Genomic DNA, 18152 nt, shown 5'->3' on the forward strand with positions numbered 1-18152 from the left:
ATTTGTTTTTCACGGAAGGTTACTTCACTACAAGCACACTTACGTACCCTGGGTTTTTCTTTTCAGGGCTTCACAAATACTGCATCGGTTTTTCCATTTGTATTTAACGCTTTTAGCCAGAGAGCTCCAGCTGTAGTTTAACTCCCCTTTAGTGTTGCAGGCTCATCACATTTAACATGCATTTTTGCCAGGAGGGAAAGGAGCGTTGTGGAAGCAGTGGGTGTTGGATCCCTGCCAGGCAATGCGCTGCTGCTGGAGATGACAGCTTTTCCTGCACTGCCCACAGCATCACTCGGGAACGTGTCTCCTCCCTCAGAGAGATGCCAGCTGCCTTCCCTCCCCGCCGTCCCGCTGTTAGTCAGCAGATGCGCTCCGCTCCTCCGGATCCGAAGGAGAAGATATTTGCGCTAACTTCGTTAACGAACTCTGCTCTGTTATTGCTGAAACGGGAGATTCCCCGAGAGGCTGCGGGCATGGGGCTGCCGGGCGTGCCAGAGAGGGCCTGTGGAGCGGCACGTACCGGGGCTCCCGGGGGAGGCCCTGGGGTCCTGCCCGGGAGCGGGGGCTGCCGGCCTGAGTCAGAGCTGCGGAACCGGGAGCGCAGGGGCGGCAGCGCCCAGCCCTGAGTCACCCTGAGCCAGCAGCGGGTCAGCTGGCGGGGGCTGCAGCCCGCAGCGACAGCACCGCGTGCCGGGGTGAACCCGCATGTCATCAGCGGCTTGCGCTGCCTCTCTGAGCAGTGGTATTCAGCTGCAGGCAGCTGGTGCTGCTTCAGTTTCCTGTGGCTTTCCACCTATTCGTTTGTGTTGGGTCAGCTCAGCTGCTTTATAAACATGGAAATGTGCTTCAGGTCTGATGAGCTTGCAACGCGAAAGGAAACCCACGGTGCTACCAGTTCTCAAGCGCCAGAACTCTGGGGCTTTCTGCCAGGCTCCGGTGCAGGTTGGCACTTAGTGGTGAAATTAAAACTCGGCACTTCGCTGGGGCTCAGTCAGAGAAATCGTCCCTAGGTTCTGTAAACAACTCAAGGACCACATTGTTCCCATGCTCTTCACAGAAGCCAAATATGTGGGAATCCTGCAGCAGTCCAGAGGAAGCTGGGGTACCAGTGAGGTCAGCTGGCCCAGAAATTGTTTCATGTGTCCTTGGTATAAAAATGCACCAAAGTTTTGCAACAAAATGGCAAACATAACGTACCCTGACCTGTTTTCTAACCCTTGGACAAGATTAAATTTGAACTGGTGACAGGTATCAGAATATTTGCCTAAGCAAACACAGTAAAAGTTGTGCTAAGCCTTTTGGAATGTTCAGTCACCCACTTCTGCATGATTTGCATGATAAAATCTCAAAGAATGGAATAGAAACGCTTTTCATATGTAAAGTAACAATCATGAGTTCTTCCAGAATGTTCTATCTTTACACTGAAATGTTCTGCAGAATTTTCTCTAAGTTAGGTGGAATAAAAAGGCAAATTTACCATCTTCACTGTGATTTTCTGATTGCATCCTGAATACATTAAGCTACAATTGTGTTTCCTTAATCCAAACGTTTAGAAATTAAAATTGCTTTTACTTGGTGTTCTGTCACTATTGATGTCACTGTTAATTACTAGCAGAGAAGTTCTAGTTGGAGGCCAGAAGTCACAGGTTTTTGTCTCTTCATCATCTCTCCTTGCAAGATTTCCCAAGTTCTTCATGATTCTTAAAAGTATTCCTGTTTTTCAGTAAAGTTTTCCATGGTGCAGACTTAGAGGTATTTTAGTTATTTCCTGGCCATTGTCACTAAATACTCAAGAGATCATTTGGTCCCTGCACCCTACTGCACTGGTGCTGAACTTTGGTCTACAGCCCAGCATCCTCCCAGTTCAGTGTCCATCCGTGAACAAAATTCTGCCCCCTTTGCTGTTGCTGCTCTCATCAGTCAGTGGCTCTGGAGCGTCTCTGACCAAACATAGGACCGCGAGCATCGCTTATTAAGGCTTTTGGTGAAAAAGTTGGTGCCTGTGGCTTCCTGGGAAGCAGTTTGGCGAGGGTGTGATGGGTGGTCTGCAGAGAGTACCTAGGTGGCAGCTGCTTGCTTGTGGAATGCCCTCCCTCCTTCCACAAAAAGGGAGTTCCTTCTCCCACTTTCAGACTGGTGTTAAGCTCCTAGATTGTCCTGTTTGTACTCCCAGAGACTGGCTTTCCCTCTGACCTATGGAGCTTACTTATTTTTCAATGACTTGCAGAAACTTGTGTCAGCAATCATATCTTCAGACCTCTCGTAGGGCTCTCGGGTGCTGAATCACTAATAGCTCACCTGCGGTACTATTTAAATATCGGTCTGAGCTGTTGGTTTTAAGCTATGATGCGTATCATCTTGCAGTGCGGAGCGGAAGTCACTAAGAAATATCAACCTTTTCTGTATTACTGTTGACAGATTTTTACCCTGTGAATATAGCAACGGACAATCTGATTATTACAGATGTATTTATAGATGGTGATATTTGTTTTTATCCCAATGTATTTAAACACTTCTGATTGCTGGAAGGTGGTTCTGGGGTTTTATTTGTTGGTTTTGGTTTTGGTTCCCCCCCCCCCCCCCCCCCCATCCTCACTGCCTTTTATTCCGTTACCTGTTTACTAAGCTGGTAATGTATAGTTGCTGCTATTTTTAGCTCCTTTCTGGCTTGAATTAATCCTGAATTTCCAAGATTGTCAATACCACATTTGGGACAAGAGTTTTCTAATTAAATTCACCTCTTTTGAACTACACCGATTTATAGGAGCCAACCAAGAAAAGATGTACTTTAAATGTAATTTCTGGTTGCTAGAGATGCACCTTTTTCCTACCACAGGTATAGTTGGCAGCCCAAGGTTTGGCTACAAACCTACTTTGTTTCTTGTTTTTCAGGTCAAAGTAACATCCAGTCAGACTTTGCATGGCATGAGGCAGAAACAGGATTTTCTAGCATGGTGAGTACTTGCAGAATCAACAGGCTGATGATTTCTAACGATCAAGAATTCAGGAGACACTGCATCCTAAATAAAAGCAAAATGGGGTCAGTAATTGCCAAGTAAGTTCTGTTTCACCTCTACCTGTTTGATAGGTGGCTTCAGGGAGGGATTTAGGAAAGGCACATTGCAGAATAACTTAATGTGAGCTCTCATGATGGTGACAAGGAGCACTACCAGGGGGAGGTTCACAAATGGAGGTTTGAAGGAACTGTTTAAAATGATAATGTGGGTAGGGATTTAATGATGGTGTTCATGAGAAGACCTTAAATAGGGATCATGCAGCAGAGTGTGTTTTTCCCTTGTGCGCTCTCTTTGACTTAAATTGTAAACTCTTTTCTCTTTTGTCACTTTGCTAGATGTAGACTTTCCAAGCCTCTTTTGGCTTTTTTTGCTTCCACAGCTGAATACAGACCAGAAGCATGTCTTTTACCAGTGTTTGGTTTGCTGCTTTTCCAGGCCACTTTCACTGAATGGTTCCAGGAAAAGCTAGAAAAGACCTTGCAAGGTCACAGAGTTCCTCTATTTCATCTCCTTGGCCCAAGGCAGGATCTAATAACCCTAATCTGCTCTCAAGCATCCTGGCAGATGATCTTAAAAGTCTCCAGTGATAGAGACTCTCCTACCTCCCTAAGCAATTTGAAATTATTTTTAATAGAAATATTTCCCCCCTGTCTAACTTAGGATAAATAAAATAAAAAAACCGACATGATTTCATTAATCGTACAGGAGCACTCAGGTTTTGACATGGGCAGCAGAGGGAGAGTGCTATGAAGTCAACTGCTGTAGCTTCATTCTATGTTCCAGTGCCACTCACCACACGAAAGGGCACCATTAAGGTATGTGTAGTTTGCTGCAGTAATGAAACCCCCCCTCACCTCTAGGCCCCTTGATTTTCTTTAAGGTTCTGTTGCCTGAAGAATTTTCATTTATTCTGACATGTTTTCCTTATCTTTGCTCGTGCTGGTTTCATGAATGAAAATGTGTTTCCTGTCTCCAGTGAGGATTGTTGTAAAACTGGTGTCTCTCTCCCACCTGTGTGTCTATAACAGGAAAGGGACTAAATTAGAGCCAGACAAACACGGATAAGTGATGTGCAGATTAGGGTCATATTTCACATCAGGGCACACAGTAATGATTTACCTTGGAAGGAATAATGCCTTAAAAAGCACACAGAGAAAGTATATTTACTAATGTTTAAAATCAGGCCCCGAAGGCAGCACAGTGGATGCTGATTATTTTGTCCAAACTCTGAGTTATCTGTCCATTTGGTACTTTTTCTTGCAGTGCAGCCTGGGATCAATGTGATCCAGAAACAGAAGTCTGGGAAAGCCACTGCCCAGAAAATGCTTGAAGCCAATTTCAGGCTGCAAGGGAAAGAGGGCAAGTGCCAGTGGAAGGGTTGAGGGCGTCAGATTTTCTGGTCGTGGGTTGGATTGGTGGTGGTGGGATTGCGGGGGGACAGAAGCAGGCACTCCGCTGTAGAGTGCCAGGCAAGACCATTCAGAATGGAATTGTGTGTCACGCACATCTTCAGAGCAAGGCCCTTCTGACCCAGCACCCCATCTATTACAAGCACAGATTTCTCTGGTAACTGCCTGTTCTTTGATTTCTTTGAATGCTATGATGCAATCAGTTTCTTGTGATCTGGGTGCCTGCAGTAGGCTCAAGAGTTGTGTCTGCAGCAGAAGTAATTGCTTTCTCATTACATCTAAAATACTTAGTTACAAAGTCCGTCAAGTTGTTCCTACCTACAGGCCCTGCTCACGGCAGCCGAACCCCTCTGTGCTGCAGTCTGTCGGTGCGCAAGGATCACATCCACAAGCCCACCCACCACCAGACCCACTGCTCCAGGGGGATCAACAGGTGCCACTTTGGTGACATCTTCTCCACTTGCCTCTTGGCTAAAGGAAAGCAATACTGTAATGTTCAGTGATGCAGCAGATGTTTCAAAGTCCTCATCAACAAGGAGATTACTCTGTTACCTAAATCAGGCATATTACGGAATATCGAAAACACAGAAAGAAATGTCAGAGCTAGGTTTGAATCAGCAAAGAAAGTTTGGAGATTAAACCACGTAGGGGAGGCCTCCTATGACACTGGCTTTTGACTAGAGTTTTATGGTCTTTCATTTGTCAGGTGCCTGCTCTCTCCCCAAAACTCTAGTGCAAGGAGCAGATGAGGAGAGAAAATACAATTGGGTGATGCACTTGGTTTGCTGTGGAGGAATCATTTACCTTTGCATCACTTGCTTACCTCCTGTCTTCTGATTTACTATGACCTGCAAGGGAACATTCCTCTACCACAGCCAAGGCATTCAGGCAGAGCTAATTGAGCAATTAAATTATCAGGTGACGGAAGTAAAAATCTCATCCACACAGTGGATGGATTTAGCAATCCGACTCCTTTTAGTGTATGACTTACTATTATGTAATGTGTATGTTGCTACATAGGTGCACACTGTGCAAAACAAAGAGATGAGCAGCTATTCTGACGTACGCTTTAGCTGGCACGGGGTTCACGACTTCTGTCAATGGACATAGAAGAAGGTGACAGCTGGGGTTTCTGGGGATGAGCCAGATGCAGGTCTGTTTAATAGAACTTTCCTTCCCAACTCCTTCTTTCCTGGAAGTCTCCTTTCAGGGGTTGTAGCTGTGGCTGAGCTAAAACACATGAAAAAAACTTTTTTCCCAGTTGTGTGCATTTCACCTCTCAGTATCCACAAGGAGTGTGCAAAGCTAGGCTGTGTCCAGGTGTTGGTGGGCTTTTACAGAATTGCAAAGGAAAGCAAATCCCATTTTGAAGAATAATAAAGATGATGATGATCTGGCTGAAGATCCATTTGGGATGACAAGTAGAGGCAATCTAAGATGCATGTATTTTCTGAGAACGTCGTGGAGAATGTGATGTTTGTCTACACCAGCTGTCCAACTCGTTGTTTCTGGGTATGATATATGTAGTAAAAGCATGTCAGAATTCTAGCTCCCTCTTCCTGTACAGAACTACTACTACACAGATCCTTGTTTTAGCTGCAAGGTCGGTAATGGTAAAAAACACACCTGTCCACAGCGATGCTGTTATTAAACAGATAGAGGACAGGGCATTAGAAATGCTGTTGCGACAGAAAACATGGGGGAAACCCTCGAATGGAGAGTGAAAAATGATGCAACGTGCTCACTAGGACAAACTCCTGCAGTGAGGGGCTGGATTAGGGCGTAAGGGAGAAATGCTGCTGGGTAGGTCTGCTTTGCCCCCACGGCAGGAGCTTTGTGTTTTGCTCTGTCCGCCTGATCTCGGGCTGCGTTAGAACAGAGGAGAGAGAGGGAGTCTCTTGGCTTGGTAGAAAGGTTTGATTTTAAATTAAAGGGGGCTTGCAAAGGGTTGCAAACATTGACTCTGGAAGTTAAAGGAGGTTGTTTCCTTCCCTTTTATTGATGGTATGGAAGGTCTTAAAAGAGCCTACATGTTTCTGCCCTACTGAAGTTCTCAAGAGAAGGTAATTCTGAGGGGATGCCCAGATCAGTGTGGCCCAGTATGCCTTAAAGCTGAGGGAGAGTCTAGCCCTGGTCATCTCTTCTGTTTGGGAGAATGTATGGTATGCACACAGTTCCCAGGACCAGTATCGGAAGATGACTACATGCTCCTGTATCTGTGAGCTGTGTATCCGGGCTTTATTGTTGTTATCATCCATGGAAAATAAAGGGTAGGGCCTGTCTGAGGTTCATGGACTAGATTTGGTGGCAACATTTCTCCTTAGGCAAGTGGGTGGCTTGAGGAGCTGTGCAAAGGTAGGCAGGAAATTAATCTGCAGGAAGACACTTGTATCAAACCTGTTTTTCTCCTATCCAACTTGTCCAGGAACAAAAGATAGTGACAAAAATCTACTTTATGTTGTATAAATTTCAAATACTAATTTTCACCTCTGTCCTCTGTGGCTGTTCTTCAGCTGTGAAATCTGATCTCTGTATCACATTTATTTGATACTTGAAATTTAAATGAGCCCATATTCCAGCCTCTTAGGATGTCCACTTTATTTTTAATAAAAAAGTTCTCCTGTTTTACCATCTCCATGTAGCCCAGTCACATGAGCAACTCTTCTAGTACACTTGGATTTTTATTTAAAAAAAAAAAAAAAAGGCAGGGGGGTTGGTTGGAAGCATTTGTCACTTGGTGGGCCATGGGAAGGTTGTCCAGCATCTTGGACAATGTGAAAAGGACAGCCAGGAGAATATAGTCTGTTTGAAGAAATTGTTTTCAGGTTATCATGTTCTTCTGCCTGACCATAAGACCTCAAGAGGAGTTATTGTTTTACTTTGCAAAAGATGGTAAACTGGCTTAATGTGAAGTGGATGTGCTTCAGCGCTGTCCCTACTGTCTTTGAGAAGAGATTGGTTAGATAGGTGCAAAACTCTCTTCCTTACAGCTGCAAAGGACCATCAGTCTTGGGAACTGAGCTCTCATATAGCAAAAACATCTTCCATCCATGTTCTCTTTTCCTTCAGCGATCTCTGTTTAATGCATGTGTTCCACAGAAGCACATGTCTACTGCTTCCCTCGGTAGCTTACTGCAATGATTGATCTCTTCTAACTCCGAAAACCATGTATTTTACTTGTAATTTGAATTTGCTTAGCTTTAAATTTCAGCCCTTGGTTGGACCAGCTGCTTTAGAAGCCGTTGCTCTGTGTCTTATTCAGGACTTCAACAGATAGAATTATTTAATTAGATTATTGCAAAATATTTTCCCACTCATAAATAATTTCTGCCATTTTTCAATGCTAGCTTTCAGTTTTGGACCCCCGGGCTAGACTCAGGCTCCAGAAGCATTTTCATCTGTATCAGCTCTAGTACAGATACAACCTCGCTGCTGGTTAAGGTGTTCCAGGTCTGTGATCAGAGCCCTTGCTGGGCAATGCCTCCGTGTGGCTCAGCCTCAGGAGAGAGAAACCAGTGCCTCATTTACTGTTTCTTATGTGTTCGATCTTCAGACATAAAGCTGACCTAGGAGTTGCATTAAACTTTCATGTAGAATCAAACCCCTGGATTCTCGGCAACCTCTGCCAGTCCTACACCAAAGAGCTGGTAATATTACTAAGAAACTGAGTAACTGTGCACATGCAGAAATCACTTCTTCGTGGGAGAGGGGAGGGGAGAAAAAAAAAAAAAAAAAAGTAGAGAAGTCAAACCAACAGCAAGCCTGTTTTTATTCTACCAGGCAGGAGTTTAGTTAGATTACTTTGAGGGCTGACCTCCAATTTTGTATCCAAAGGTCATGGCTTTTGTTGAAGAGATCAATTAGTATACCAGTGTATCAGGCTCAACACAGAAATGCCATCCAAACAGTGTACAGGGAACCTTTACGTACTGTGTATTTGCCCTAGCAGATAGTTAATCTGCATTACTGTTTGTTACCTGTTCCATTTCTCTTGCTCAAGAGCGTTATCAAATGTTTACTTGACAGAATGTTCTGTTCCTCTCTCCTTTTTTTTTTTTCTTTTTCTTTTCTTCCCCCCCGCCCCCCCTAAGAAAATGCAGGCTAACCCCAGAGCAACTCCAGGCTGAAAACATCACGTTGCAGGCTGGACTCTGGCCAGAGGAGTTTCTTTACTGCTGATGGAGGAGAGTAGAAAATGTCTTGAGAATGATCTGCCAAACAGGGAAAGGGCCTTTAACAAAAGGGTAAGAAACTGGAAGAAAAGAGATAACTTACAGCACTTTGATGTACCTGGAAACAGTCAACAACTTGAATACCAAAGGAAATACTCTATTATTTATCAGTAGAAGGGAAAAGCAGGCTTCAGAATAGCAGCAACCAAGCGTCCACTAATAGTCCCTGTTGGAAACAGGACTGCTATCTGATCTAGTATGGCTGCCCTCCTGTTGTTTTAGTAGGAGGCTGTGTTTAAAAGATCTGCATAAAAGATCTCCAAAGACCTCCGTGCTGGTCCTGCAGGCATTGCTTTCCAGTACACTGCTTAATCAATTTTCTTCAAATGTTATTCATACACTGCATTGAGTGTGGAGCACCATACAAGCTCGTACCGTTCCCCGGTGTACGTGTGGTGCAGGGCAAGTGGTAGTTATCAATGCTGTTTAACACTTGAAAGTGGTGGAAATCCTGGCTGCTAGTGACAGACAGGGAGTAGGAGATGATAAGCTAGCAAATGACTTGTGTCATATAAATGGTTGTTTCCAATGGTGAGGTGCTGGAATACTGCTGTCAGAGATAGACATTTAGGAGGGAAACAAAATAAGGACAAGGTGCTAAAAACGCTTATCCCTTTGACCATGCTTCATGGAAAGGGCAATTATACTCATCACCCAACAAATGTTCTCAAATTTAGACCCCGTAGAATTTGCTGACCCACATGCACTTGTCGGGGTGCACAGCCCCTGCTTGTTTCTGTGCGCTGCAGAAGCCAGCTCATGGCCGTACTCGGGTGCTTTGAGGGTTGCTTGGGAGTTTCAGGCAGACAGAGCCCCTGAAAGAGACTGCCAGGCTCTGAGAGTCACACAGGGATGTCCTGCTTCTGTTACTTCATCTCTGCCCTTTTCTCTGCCTCAGTGGATGCGAGAGGCAAGGAGGGCTGTCCGAGTGGCTCTGGGGCCACCCAGGAATATTAAAGTGCCTGTCTTTATCTGTTTACACCAGGTGGCCATACCGCACCCCAGCCTCTGTCTGTCTCCATAGGGTAACTGATTGTTTGGGGTGGCACATAGACACCCCTATAGTCTCTGCCTTGTTGCTAGACACTTTGAGGCAGAAAGGGGATGACAGCCCCTGCCTCTCCTGTCTGACAGGCACTCTGTATGGATGGAAGAGGCTAAATTAAAAACAGCAGAAGTAGACTTTCTGGTTTTTCTTGATAACTGGTATAAAGGAGAGAAGGGAGCAGTCTGTGCACTGCAATTAACATCAAGTGCTATTGCAACTCATCCTGTAATGCGATATAGATACAATCTCAGCAGAAAATTGAATGCTGCACTGAGTCAGAAACATAGAGCAATGCTGGGTTTTGAAGAAAGTAATTAGCCCCAGGGACCTGGTGGTTTCTCATTTCCCCTGTGGTAAACACAGGGAAGTGGGACAGTACTTCCCATAGGCTTCCAAAGTCAATTTAGACAAGGTACAGAGCCAATTTATAAACCAAAGTTTTAATGAATGCTTAGGAAGAGGCAACTCCAGTCTTCCTGCAGTGCCCACCATGTACCACTCGGTGCCATCCTGCCTCTCTTTCCTGAGCTCTGAGTACCCTGTCTCTGTCTGGGCACTGCTGAGCCAGCCCAAGCCCCTGCCAGTGCAGCTGCTAGAGAATGCAGCTCGGCACAGAATCGCTGTGGTACCCTTCCCCACCTCTCTGTCAAGGGCGATGCTGCCTGACGGACCTGCTGGTGACGGGCACCGCCTGCTGTGCCTGCCTGCAGCCCAGTGCCTCAGCTGGCCACCTCTTCCCATCAGCCCTTGGTACAGCAGTGGCCTGACCCTTCCTTGTGCTGCCCTGCACTTGGCCTTCACAGGAGCAGTGATTTGAGGTTTTCCAGAACTCGCTGATCATGTGAGTTCTGCTTTCCTTCAACAGAAGATCAGAAGTGTACTGAATCACAGAAATAAGACACCTGGTAGCCAAGAAAACTTTGATCTTACTAATGACAGGACCTACTGGCTGGAAGCTGCAGCTCACAATTAATACGAGAAGCAAGGAACTGAGCTGTTCAGGTAACATAGCAGGGATGACAGTAGATTCTGTTTGTGCTCTATCTTTAAGTGAAAATTGACTTTAGTTCCAAAATACATGTAGCCTATGCCTGCTCTGGGTGACCACAAGTTCCTGCATCCAGGATTCTTGCTCCTGCTTTGCTGATGTACTGCCTGTCACCTTTCTGTGGTTTGTCACGTCCAGAAAAAACCCTGCAGGTTCTTTGGGGCATAATCACATCCTTGTCTCTTGTCTCACATGAAATGCATGGTCTGCCTGAGGCACCACTGTGAAATGAAATACTGTACTTCAGTGAGTTTGCCACGCTGCTTTGTGTGTTCCTGCACCTCTTTCTGCAAAGCTGCACCCAACAGCACCACTCAGCACCAGTATGTTGTGTGGGAAATACCTTACATACCTGTGCTTCACATGTGTGTTCAGCATTTGTCCGGGAGCGCACGGTTAATGTAGCCTGGCACACAGGTTGTCTCAGAGAGTTTTTCCTCATCTTGCTTTCATTCAGCTGCTGGAAAACCAGAAGATGATAAAGAGCTTCTGAAATATAATTATTTCCCTGGTTCTGTATCTTAAAGTGTTGGTCGCAGGAGCTGGTTAGGAAGCAAATGCAAAAGTGGTTGTGTGGCCTCTTCAAGCTGCTCGCAGGACCGCAGCCTTCTGGTACTGAGAGCATCCTCAGCCTCCTGGGTTCTGTAAGTGCCCTCTAGTGACGGTTCCCTCACGGCGCTGGGTTCTCCCCGTCGGAGGGACCCGCCGCTGTGGGGGCTTGGCTGTGGGGGCAGGGGCTGGGTAATGCCCTTACCCAGTTCCGACGGCAGTACCAGTTTGTGCTGCAGAAGCAGAGTAATGCTCGTTGAGGGGTCACTGCACAAAGCTCAGGAAAGCAAACGACTGAATGCATGGCTGCTGCTATTGTGGGAATAGCGCATCTGAGCCGAAACACGAGTCAAATCAAGTGCAAACCGGTGGAAAAAACCCTATTGGGCTGTCACTGCACAACACTTGAATGGTTTCAGTGAAGTGTGGCATTAGTGACATTTTTCTGAATAATTATCCTCTAAGGTCTGAGAAGGGGCCACAGCATTCTGGTTTTCAAGTGATACAGCAGCTGTAGGCTAGGCTGAGAGATTACTGGCACCTGTACTGTGACAGCATTCTAGTGTTTCTAAACCCAATTGGTTTGTTACTAAAGACTTTGCTTGTTTAGAGAAAAGGTTTCATCTATTTTACAAAACAATTTGAGCTATGGTCCGAGACTATGTCCTGCTTTGTGTATTCGTCAATAGCGGCAGCATTCCTGTCTCTTCCTATTATTAGAGCTCTACGTGCAATGTTGTGCGTTGTAGTTGTCCAGCACACTTGTCGGGGGCACTTTGAAGACACTGCTTAAAGGATTGTTTCAGGAGCGTGGCCTCACCTGGAAAGAACATGGTAGATTTCCTCTGTTCCTGGAAGGGATGGGAGCAGACACTAACCTTGGTATATATATCCACACAAAGTGCAGACTTAGGAACTGCAGACAGCAGTTGTCAGAACATGCATACTTGTTTCTTTCACAATTCACATTCTTCTCTTGTACAGTAGTTCACCGTGTTGAATTTATTTTCTCAATGAACTGATAATGCCATTTTAATGCAAATGGATGAGTGCTGGTACCATTGCTGTTCATTCTGCAGCAAAATACTTGGGGTTGTTTCTGGTGGTGTTTTGGGTGTGTGGTTTTTTTGGGGGGGAGGGTGGGGGGTTGACTGTGTTTTTCCTTCTTATAAGTAAAGATTCAAGTGCCCTTTTAAATGTTTAATTGCATCCATTAATATAGCCAGCGTAGGAGTTTGGTGAATTCAGGTTCAGGAACTGATTTATCTGGGCTATTAAAGTCATACGACAGTATGCTAAGGGCCAGATATGGAGATGGTGTGCAAACTGGCATATATGAGACTTCTTTATGTTCTTACATTGTATTAGCCTCCCACCAACTTCCTTACGCCTACTCAGTTGGCATGTAAGGGATGCTAGGGCGGTGTAATTTACGTGGTAAGCTCCTCTTACCATATAAGCATTAAGAATATATAATTGAAATGCACCTCACCTTGTTTGAACTTGCTTCTTTTTTTTCTGTCTTACTCTGTATTTGTTCTGTGTTCAATACCATAGGCCACAGACCTTATTGGCATGACTGGGCATTTACAGAAATACAAATTGCTTCTTCAACTGATACCATAAATGCAAAAAGCAGAGGGTTTTTTTGATTTGTCAATGGAGTAAAAGCTCGTGTGTGCCTGGAATACAGGCACAGGAAGAACGCAAGGGAAGAAGGCAAAATGGCATTGCCTCTAGAAATTATCTGGGAAAGGGGACTGCAGAAGAAGCAAGGACAGGTGCCATAGACACAACGCTTCAGCCCCTATGATAAATGCCTGTATTCATCTAGGTAACTCCAGCAGTAACCAGTGATAGGAAATGAGGAAATGGAAGCTGACTCAGGGGAAGTTCAGATTGGACATTAGGAAAAGGTTCTTCACTGCGAGGGTGGTCGGTCACCAGAACGGGTTCCCCAGGAAAGTGGTCATAGCACCAAGCCTGTCAGAGTTCAAGGAGCACCTGTAGGATGCTCTTAGTCATATGATTTAGTGTAAGGTAGTCCTTACACTAGGAGTAGGGAGCTGGACTGGACGATTCTTATGGGTCCCTTCCAACTTCAGATATTCTCTGATTCTAATTCCTGCGAGTTTTGTCATTGGCATAAGATTGTCAAGAACTTGCCATGGAAGAAACACCTTGGTACCTGGTTTGCAAATAGTCTAGGGTCGAGCTAGAACCTGTTTAAACTATTCTAGTGCCAAAGAATGATGGTATCAAGAAAACTGCAACATTGCCCTAAGAAAGTTAATCAATAATGTGACTTTTTATTAACTGCACTGGACAGAATGGGGAATATACTACATAAAAGGAAGAGTCGCATCAAGCTTTCTGAGGGATTACAGGAATATTTGGAGCTTTGAATTTGCTTGGAAAAAGACCGTGTTTAAAAGAGATGAGCCTGTTGCCTAGTAGGAAGTGTACAGGGCTTTACTCATATCTTTTGAAGTAATCATGCTGCTTTCTAGTTCTCAACAAGAAAGTCTCAGGGAGTAGAATAGATTCGTTCAGCTTGAAGGGACCTACAACTATCATCCAGTCCAACTGCATGACTATTTCAAGGCTTCCCAGAAGTTCAAGCACACTAAAGTCCAACTGCCTCTTAAACAATGACAGGCATGAGGCATTTTTTTTTCCCCCTACAAAGGTACTATGAAAAATCAGTGGGCTGGTTTTGTGCATGTGGCAATACCTAGAGTCATGCCTGTATACCAGAGGAGGCAGTGCAGATGGTGACACCTTGTTCTCTGGATGTGAGCTGAGACCTTTGTATCTCACTTCTCTGCTGTAAGAGTTCCTGACTGTAGCTTTCTGAAAGTGTGCTTTTGCTGAAAGACAAAGCCTGCCTAAGTAGAATAGGAAGATGCAACAGACTGGGACGCAATGGTTTCAGGGGCAGTAACCAAACAAAAAAGCTGTTGTACAAAGCCTTATAAGCCAAGTGGTTGTTTCTTCCCTAATCCATTCTGAAAACTCACACAAAATTTATTGGACAATTTAATTTATATCAGACAAATGGCTTGAATCCATGGCACTAAAGCCTACACAAATTGAAAGAACCTTAGACAGTTGCTGTGTCTGTATACATCTCTCTCTCTCCCAAACACTACAAAAGCACCAAGTGCTGAAAAGCATTACGTGCTGTGTAAGATCACTGGCAACGCATGTGCCAAACCAGCTATGATACCAAAGGCTAGCACAGCCAAGCTGACTCAGTCAAATACTCCTTCAGCTGGCAACACTGGCCACAAATGGGTAAGAGATCTCAACTTTTTCATAAATTCTGAGTGCATTCTTTACACTTTCCACTTAATAATTAACAAATAAGGAGTGGTGCCCCAACCCCATCACCACCCCCCGCCCTGGCCCCTGCAACCTTGAATCTCATTCTCCCAAACAAGACAAAGGCTTTTTTGTTTTTCCTTTTGAAAGACTTCAGCACATGGACAATAATTAACTTGTCACTTCAATGTGGAGTAGGAAAAGAAGGATATTTAGTTCTTTCTGTGTTATTGCCAGGTTGGGGTGGTCAAAAATGACAGATTGAGCTAGACCTCTTATTCCTCCTATGGAGCAACAAATACACAATGTTTCATACTGGGTATAGGAAAGCTTTAGTCTTTCCCATGCTATGGAAAGGAAAGTTCTCTAGTTTGTGATGAAATTTTGCAAACTGACTTGAGATAGGCTTGACAATTGTCCTTCTGTAATCTACGCTGCTCTGGGTTCTCCTCATCTACTCCCCTGTTACCCCACCTCCTTTGTTGTGGAGCTCAGGAGGGGACAAACTGGAGTCCTCCAAACTAAGCAGCTTCTCCCCAGCCCTTTAAAAGAAGTGAATTATGCTAAGTTAGAAAAGAAAAAAAAGTTAACTTTGAGGGCCTTCCCCCCCACCTTGTGTTTTCAGACAATACAGTTTCTGAGGTTTTCTTACAGTATTGGCAAGGCAATGCCTTTGTGTCAAGGGCAGCCAAGCCATGCCGTGATCACAAGCCTGTTCATTTTGTTGAGGAGCTCTCTGTGGCTGTGCCCATGGTCTCCCACAGAAACACAGCAGTGCAGAATGTGCACGTTCATGGCCCTTCTGAAGGAAGAGGGATCATGTGTGATCTCTACTGGCATAGTTTTTTCTTTACTTCTTGGCTTGTATAGCAGCAGGCTGTCTGCTCTTCTGTAGGAAGTAGAAGACAGCTTGCACAGGGTGTGCACAGGACCCTCTGCAGACATAAAAACCTGGTGACCCATCTGGCCTTTCCCTCTTTGGGTCACCCAGCACAGATTGATCTTTGCTCCAGGATTCACATGGCCCTCAGTGTTCTGAAGTGCAGCCCCCGAACACAGAACAACTTCCACAGCATGTATTCTGTTTGGTACAGACTTTGTGTCTCCCCCAGAAGAAATCGGCTTGGAAAAGAAGCTGACGATTCCAGGCGGATCACTGAATGACATTGCAGAGCCATTGAGCCTAACTGAAAGATGTTTTAAAATGCATTTTAAGACAAAACAAGTAAAAGGAACACCCAACATCACACAACTAAAACCCAATTCTTCAAACGAGAGAACAACATACTCTCTTTTGGTGGCTTGCACAGAATTTCACTTGACTGGAGCTAATATTTACCTCAGGGAAAAGGATTACGAAGATAGTAAGAGAGGTTTCCAGGAAACAAAGGAATGGTCCTGATCTGAGTGAGGCAAATAATGAGGTCTGCTGGCAAATGAAACAGTGAGCCTAACATGAAGCTGTAAAGGAGCAGAGATGAATATTCTGTCAGAAGCTGCTTCATGGAAAGAATTAACCAAGGAGTTTAATGAATGCAAAAGATCTTGCACCCAGAGAAGGTGGGAGGGAACAGCGCAGATTCGTAGCAGTAGGTATTCATCACCAAAACTCGCTCTTTTGAATGCTGTTGGGTTAAATTAGTACAAAGTAAATGAATATCTTTACATTTCAACAGCAATTTATGTGTAAGCTCACAGAGGAGAGATTTGTGTTTTCTGTTTTGTCTAAACCCCAAAGGATGCTGATAGATGAATGCATGGCAGGAATTGCTTTCGTTCTCTCCATTGTTGTTACCCTGGGAAGGAGTAGAGTGCCTGTCCCACCATCACAAGTGAACAAACTGTGCTAAATGGTGTGAGAGTTAATTCTTGTAAGTTCTGAGCAGACAACTTTATTTAATTGAACATGGAATAAGTAAGAGTTTAATGTCTCAAATGTCCACAGGGAAAAATCATTGGATATGATGGCTATGACTGCCTGCCAGCATTAATAACATAACCCTGTCTCCATGCCCAGGTGGAACAGAAAGTTGTCCTCAATCACAAGGAACGGGGCTATTAAATACTGGGTTCGTGTGCTCAGTGTCCATGGAGCTCTCCAGCGCATGGAGGGGGGTGGGACAGAGGCTGGCACTGTGTTCTCAGTTGTGGTCACTGAAGAGATGGCTGATGCTGGGGCTTGAGCAAAGAAGGTTGCAAGCAGTTGTGGGTGGTCTGACAGCCATAATCTCAGCCCATTTAACTGTCCCTGAGGGCTAGAAGCTGGGTCAGCAACAGCTGGTCCTACTACAACTACTGCTGATGGTAGTGGCTTGGCTTCTCCCAGCAACAGCTGTCTCTTGCCCCACCTGCCTGATCCCTTTGGCAGGCAGCAGACCTGCCTGCTTGTCTTATCTTAGCAGCTGTAGCACCTGCCTGGACCATCCCCTATTCCTGCCTTTCATCCTTAGGGTTGCAAATCTTCATTTTTTTGCCTTTGGTGCTCAGAAGCAGGAAGGATCTTGCCAGTGGTGGTGGCATTGGAGGCTTGTAAATGAAAGGGATGTCATCAGCCCATGGTTTTGAATGAGAACATGACTGCTTTCTTGCAGAGCCACACCGATGGTTTTAATCAATTCGTTAAGAATGTGGCTTCTAAAACCAGTTTGTTCTCTCAATAGGCAGCAAATGGAACAGTGACTGCTCTATTGTGGATGAGGCCCTCTGGCAGGAGAAGACACAGCATCCTGTTGTGGCAACAGCCACCAGCACTGCGAAGTGGTGTGTGGCAAGGCTGGGTTGATGGAGGCTCCAGAAGTCCCATATCTGGGCAGCTGAAAGGAAGACTCGGCACAGACAGGTGAGGGACATCTCAGTACCAGAACTGCCTCAAATCTGTGAGAAGGACTGGGGATAGAATGTCTGTCAAATGAGGAACCTGCAGCATCTTCGACTGAAGCCTGCAGCAGTGTCTGGCATGGCAGCAAAACAATGTGTGGTGTTTGGGGCAAAGAGTAGTATTTCGGGATGAGTCCGTTACTCAGAGATGTCTGTGACATCAGACTGACTCTCCCATCTGTGTTTGGTTCATCTGCATGAGCATTTTGACACGGGCGAGGAAGGAGGTGAAAAGGTGAACTGGATCAAATAGCTGAGAGCAGCAGCGCTGGTGCTTGACAAGTTTCATGCTCGCTTTTACCTGGTCTGGCAGAATTAGGCATGTATCTTAAGGAACATGTTTGGGAACAACGTGCTTACACAGGGCCCTGTCCTAGAAAGCAGTAAAGGGAAATTTTTTTCTGTGGCTGTTGATGTGCTGGCTGGGATGAGGTTTTGAGAATGATGATTTGTGAGGATAGGTGAGGAACCCAGTCTCACTTTTCATTTAGACAGTACAAACGCCCTTCTGCCCTGTGAATGTCAGTGCTGTGAGTGAATAACCTGTAGTGTTGTAAACAGTCCTTTACACTGCCGTTGGGTCACAGAAACGCTGATAAATTATACTTGGCCAATATAACAGCCAAATTAACATAAAAAAAATTGAAC

General features: G+C 45.1%; 1 protein-coding gene and 1 long non-coding RNA gene across 11 annotated transcripts in view; one reads left to right on the plus strand and one right to left on the minus strand.

The window, feature by feature from the left end:
• Positions 1 to 521: 521 nt before the first annotated feature.
• On the minus strand, positions 522 to 12399 carry LOC121085668. Its single transcript, XR_005827160.1, has 2 exons — positions 11107 to 12399; positions 522 to 3020 (listed from the first exon to the last, which is right to left on the minus strand). It is a non-coding gene; the product is annotated as an uncharacterized LOC121085668 (long non-coding RNA).
• SLC45A1 (solute carrier family 45 member 1) overlaps positions 2883 to 18152 on the plus strand; it is a 32041-nt gene continuing 16771 nt past the window's right edge. Inside the window, exons 1-3 of one of the 10 annotated variants that reach the window (XM_040588552.1) lie at positions 2893 to 2954; positions 3723 to 3832; positions 17288 to 17466. In XM_040588552.1, the coding sequence (XP_040444486.1) occupies positions 3764 to 3832; positions 17288 to 17466 (248 nt within the window). In that variant the 5' untranslated portion in view covers positions 2893 to 2954; positions 3723 to 3763. The other 9 variants (XM_040588553.1, XM_040588555.1, XM_040588554.1 and 6 more) reach the window with 9 other exon arrangements.

The sequence above is a fragment of the Falco naumanni genome, chromosome 3 (genome assembly GCF_017639655.2).
Source record: "Falco naumanni isolate bFalNau1 chromosome 3, bFalNau1.pat, whole genome shotgun sequence".
NCBI lineage: Eukaryota > Metazoa > Chordata > Aves > Falconiformes > Falconidae > Falco > Falco naumanni.